The sequence below is a fragment of the Coniosporium apollinis genome (genome assembly GCF_000281105.1).
Source record: "Coniosporium apollinis CBS 100218 chromosome Unknown supercont1.18, whole genome shotgun sequence".
Classification (NCBI taxonomy): Eukaryota; Fungi; Ascomycota; class Dothideomycetes; genus Coniosporium; species Coniosporium apollinis.
In genome coordinates this window covers 502771-508412 of record NW_006913280.1, presented here as the reverse complement: position 1 = coordinate 508412, position 5642 = coordinate 502771, and the positions used below count along the sequence as shown (strand labels likewise).

General features: G+C 44.2%; 1 protein-coding gene across 1 annotated transcript; it reads right to left on the bottom strand.

The window, feature by feature from the left end:
• Window positions 1-2247: 2247 nt before the first annotated feature.
• W97_04300 (uncharacterized protein) lies at window positions 2248-3683 on the bottom strand (the record flags this gene model as incomplete). Its single annotated transcript, XM_007782192.1, has 3 exons — window positions 2248-3299; window positions 3357-3539; window positions 3599-3683. 3 exons carry the CDS (start codon window positions 3681-3683, stop codon window positions 2248-2250), a joined length of 1320 nt encoding a protein of 439 aa, XP_007780382.1.
• Window positions 3684-5642: the final 1959 nt, after the last annotated feature.

Below are 5642 nucleotides of genomic sequence, written 5' to 3'. Positions count from 1 at the left end.
ATAAGTACTCTTATTATCAGACGACATCAGCTTCTAATCCTTAATGGCCATGGCAGCCATGTCACGGCCGAATTCAAACAGTTCTGCTCGGAGAACTCGATCATCACGCTCTGTATGCCACCTCACTCGTCTCACCTCTAGCCACTCGATGTGGCCTGTTTCAGCCCGTTGAAGAAGGCGTACGGCTACCAGGTTGAGAATCGGATGAGGCTTGGCATCAATCATATCACGAAGCTCGGCTTTCTCCCTGCGTTTCGACAGGCTCACAAAGAAGCTATTACAGAAGCAAACATTCGAGGCGGTTTCGCAGGCGCAGGGCTTGTTCCATTCGACCCGGATCGTGTCCTTTCAGGTCTTACCAGGAGAATTCGGACTCCAACACCTCCGGCTACTCAAGGGTCACCATGGACATCGAAAACACCCCGGAATCCGATAGAGCTCCAGTGCCAAACCGAACTGATCAAAGACCGATTCGAGTACCATCCGAATAGCTCTCCGACTCCGACCAATCAGGCCCTAATCCATCTATTAAAGGGCTGCCAAATGGCAATACAAAGTGCCGTTCTTCCCGCTGCCGAGAACAAGGAATTACGGGCCGCAAACGAGAGGCAAAAGCGAAAGCGATCGAAGCGAAAGAGACGTATCAATCAGGGCAAGGTGTTAGGTGTTCGAGAAGGGCAGGATCATGTTTAACGGACTACAATTGACGAGCAGATCCAGAATGAGATACGTCAAGGGGGAGTTGAAGACGAGGGGCCTAAGCGAAAGAAACGCGCGCCAACAAGGTGCCGTTTATATAATTCGGTTGGACATAATGCCTGTACGTGCGCGAGGCACCAGGAAGCTAATGTATAATAGAATATAGTTATTTATCTGAGTACTAATGTTGATAATCTCGCGAGTCTGCTTATCGCGTAGTAGAAGTGGTTCCCTCGCTTGTGTGGTTCTCTCGCTTGTGAAATACGTTATACTTCCTTTTAAAAAAGCAGAATTAGGGCCTAGTCTAGTAATTATCACCGCTAGAATAGTAGATAATTAGATAATATTGGATTAGATAAAGCCTGAAATGGAGGTTTTCATTGCTCAGAAGGATAGCTAGTTGCCTAAGTTGGAAGAGGTAGAGATGGAAACTAAGTAGATAGGTTGCACTTATATTTTAGGACCTTGAAACGCTTGTGGCAAGCTTTCCACTTAAAGATTGGAGCCTACAAGGTTGAAGCTATAGGAATCGACGCTGAAACCGCAAGAGACAACGGCTCGTGAAGCTGTATCCTTGTGTGCTAAGATACTAAATTAGGCTCGGACTGCTACAGGTATTGTTCGAGTATAATCTGTTGCCGATTGTCCAGGAATCCAGGTTCCTAGTGTTTTCCGAAGCGGAACTGTTCAAACGATCTTCGATGCCGCTTCTAGATTGGGGCCGGCCTGACAGTATATGGTACGGAAATTCATTTTCTGGCCGTAAGCTTCCCAGTAACATGGAGCTACTGCGGAATATCAGAGTCCTTGGAAGTTCTCGGCAAGCTGAGAGGTTCCAGCAACCATGTTGAGCATGTCCCACTGCAAGAAACTCGATACGTTCAGGGTCAGCAATGTGATATCGTCAAAAGATCAATCGACGTTGATGTTTGGAGGCGGTTTGGTACGAAATACTTGAATCGGTCTTTTTGGCCCTGGGAACTGCAATGACACTTCGTTTTTTGCCTACCCGAGACATCACCCTGCTCGACCAATGTCAATTTGCATAAGACTTTTGAGACTGAAACTGTGGATGAAAGTTTCCGGTACGCGGCATCCGCGTCGATTGCCGAAATGGAATCGCATCTAAAATTGCGGAACACGGACCATGGCACAAATGGATATTCCAGAGCGGTCAAGGGCCATTCAGCAAGCCTGCTGCATCACACTTTTATTCCGTAGGTACATATCCGAACATATCGTCCTCGGCGAGCGGGATGTACTGCGCGATATCTGCCTCCGTCATGCCCTTAATCAACGCGATCAGTTCCTCCCGATCAGGCGTCCTAGATGGCAGCACTGAGAAGCTTCGCAGTGAAACAAAGGCGTTAAGTTTCATGTAGCGTGAGGGCATAGTTACCTTGGACATGAGCACAGATACCACTCCTTCAATCCGTCACCTGTTGAATAAACGTATTACGAAGATTAGATATAACTGTTCAGCCTTACACCATATTAAAATCGGGTCTGCCGCGAGAACAACACAAGGATACAATATTTTTCAATTAGTCAGCCGCTGCTCTTCGCATTTCTTACTCTTCCCTTGTACTTCATCTCAACATCTTGGATCTCTGCTTCCATTAGATACTTCCCAGCATCCCACTGTAGCTGCCAGCCTGTCGCGTCATGAGTACCAGTCAACAGCTTGCATGGATAAATAACGCAGTCTTCCCCGTCCAAATTCTGCGCAAGCTTGCGATCAACAATAGATTTGTGGATCTGCTCGTTAGTGGTCCCATCCAAAGACATTGGTCGCCGGTCATCCACCGTGTTCATGAAAGGAATGACGTCGGCCCAGTGATACACCAAGTCGAGCAAATCCCTCGTCCCAGGATCCTCGGTGGTTCCGAGTGTTGTATTCCACGGTTCAGATTCGTTAGGGTCAAGCTTCTCATAGTCAGAGACGCAGTAACTATGATCGAAGCTCAGTAGCTTCGTCTTCTCGCACTCCGCAATCATCCAAGCGAGAGTGATGTCCGAAAGACGAGGATCAGAACCCCCTCCACCAATGTCAGAATGTCGGCCGCTGAACCAGACCTGTTTCATTCTGTCAGTGCGGCTGTCTTGCGGAGACAATCCCCACAGAGTTGGCGAGAACACCGTCCGCCGCTCGTCCAACGCAAGTGCATGGAAACCGTACTGAATCTTCGGTGAGAGCTCCAAGTTCTCGAACTCGAAATCTTCAACATCGTAACCGAGGAGCTCTCCCACTTCCGGCTTGTGGAACGCAACTGTATCCCACACACCGATAATCCGAACGGAATCCTCGGCGCCCTTATGATACCAATTGGAGTCGATCCCCTCGATAGGCGAATCGTTGCTGGTACCCTTCTTGCTACCACTGAGGCGCCGCTTATGATGTGCCTCATACAGCGTCGGAAAAGCATCCATGCCGCGCTTGGTAAGCAATCCGACCTCCGTGACCATGCCTGCAATAGCACGGGCAGTGTAAGCGCCGCGACTATATCCAAAGAAATAGATTTCGTCATCTGGGTCGTAGTTATGCGCGAGAAAGCCGTAGGCGGCACGGATGTTTGCTGCAACGCCAGCTCCAGTTGCGCCTAGTATACGCTGGTATTACTAAAGACGTCGACAGTAGAATTGGGTTATCAACATACCTCCCAAACCCCAGTCTAGCTTTGAGTTCGTCCCTACACCCTTCTGGTAGTATACAATCTGCTCTACTTGCACCTTCCCTTCACCCGCGGTTTCAACTTCAGTCCATGGGCTGATGGCGCGGGCGAAGCGAGTCACATTCGTGGGATACTTGAGATCATTGGCTGTGGAGTCTTGCCCTGTCCCTGTATGCCAATATAGTTCAATATGTGTTCCAGTATTAGGAAGAGCGAGAGAGGCTTACCATCACAGAGGATAATGAGCCGCTTCCGGAAGTGCGATAACCGCTTTGGTTCAATAGCGGTTGATCCTGAGACCGCAGTCGACATCCTCCTCGTTACCGTACAGAAACCGAATAAGGTTTTTACTATATTCTGAGGTCCGGCTGACAGCTGTAATAAGTCTTCTAACAAAGAGGTGGACGTCTGACAAGGCATGGCCGATTGAGGAGCTTAAGAGCTCGAGAAGATAAACTAGTAAGGCTGAAGGCTGCAGCAAGCTGAACTTGGTGGCGTTTTGCCTTCTCAGCCAAAGGACCACTCTGGGAGTTGTGCATTCTTACTTGCATTGCCTAGCTGTGGGGTCATCCTTGTAGTGCGCATACCTACCTATCAAATCAACGTTTCTACAGTTACAAGACCTTGGCAGACAGGCAATGTTCTCGACTTCCCATCAAGCCATCGGGATATCGGTCCTGTCATAGAGCTGAACGAATGTCATGTGCAATGGTGCTAACCAGACGCGCCAGGATGCTTTAGAGCTAGAAATAATTGTAGCATTCATCTTGACAAGAGGTCCTTTAACTATTGGCGGAACCTGCAGCCCGTATCACGGTTGTGACTGCTTGACAGCAGAGGAGCATGTTACGGAACGAGCTGATGATGAGAAGCAGCTGCAGCCTCCTAGCTGAACGACACAGACCAGATATAGTAAATGTCTAGCATGCGATCGAGATCTGAGGATTTAGCCTATAGTGCTAGTGAAAGCTGACCTCCACACTAGACTTCTCCCGTTTCTTACATCTCTAATAATCGGAGACCAAGTTGTCTACATCCCGTTGCTAGGTTCTCCTCATCGAGAGCCTCGCTGGAAAGTTTTATGCTGCAAGGAGCCCTATCTTATTGAGAACTCAGCTTTCCTATTCGCTAAGCCTTCTGAATTCTTAGTATAGCTATTAGCTCTAGGGTGGCTAGCTATTAGGCTTATTACTTAATCTATCGTTACCTATTTATTATAATAATATAAATATAGTAATATATTCCACAAGCGAGATAAATACATAAGATAAATACTAACTCAATCCGATTCGACTTTTACTACAATTATTAGCTATAATAATATAGATAATTATCTACTTCTATTCTCTAGTATTTCTCTAGTGTCTTACGCATATACGAGCGTTATATCTAGTATTATTATATAAACTATAGCGCTATTATTTAACCTCTATTCCTTTTAAATACACCCCTATATTCCTTATCTTCTAGCGAATCTACTCTTTAATAGTAGTATGTTATATAATGTTCTAGCCCTCTTAAATAGTAAGTATACTACCTTATATAATATACCTCTTACGCTTCCTTTCTCTTTATTTCTTTACTATATTTACCTCCTATAAGGCATCGACTTCTACCTTAAGTAGTATAACCGTATATATTATAGTTTAAGTACCTTTAAGAAGCTAGTTAAGTGCGCTATTAATTAGTATTAGAGAGCTATTTTAGTATCTTATAATATAACCTTTAACTAGCTTAGTTTAACTCTAGAGTTCTACTAGATTCCGTAGTATCTTTAAGAGCTAGATGGTATTCTAGATATATAGAGGCATTAGGGTCCTTAACTTAAGATTAAGATATAAGAGAATATTTCTAGAATAATATAGAACTAGTCTTATAGCTCTAACGCTACTATAGATATTTTACTTAGTAAAAGTAGTCTTATAGGCTTCTTTAAATGCTAGAAGAAACTTAAATTTAGTAATATAATTAATATAGAGCCTTATAAGATTCTTAATCTACTATCTATATACTATTTTAAGTAGACTAAAATAGCTAACATCTAGTAGCTATAAGAGATAAAATAAATAAAGTAGTATATAGAGCGTAATAATATCGTTTCTCTAGTAGTATTATTTAAATTAAGCCGAGATATAGCTTTTATAGCTATTAAGAATAAGAAAACAATATTTTCTAGCTATTTAATACTTTATATACTTATCGAAGTACTAGATCTATTTATATCCTATACTATTATTTATCTAGCTATTCTTACTTACTATAATAACCTAA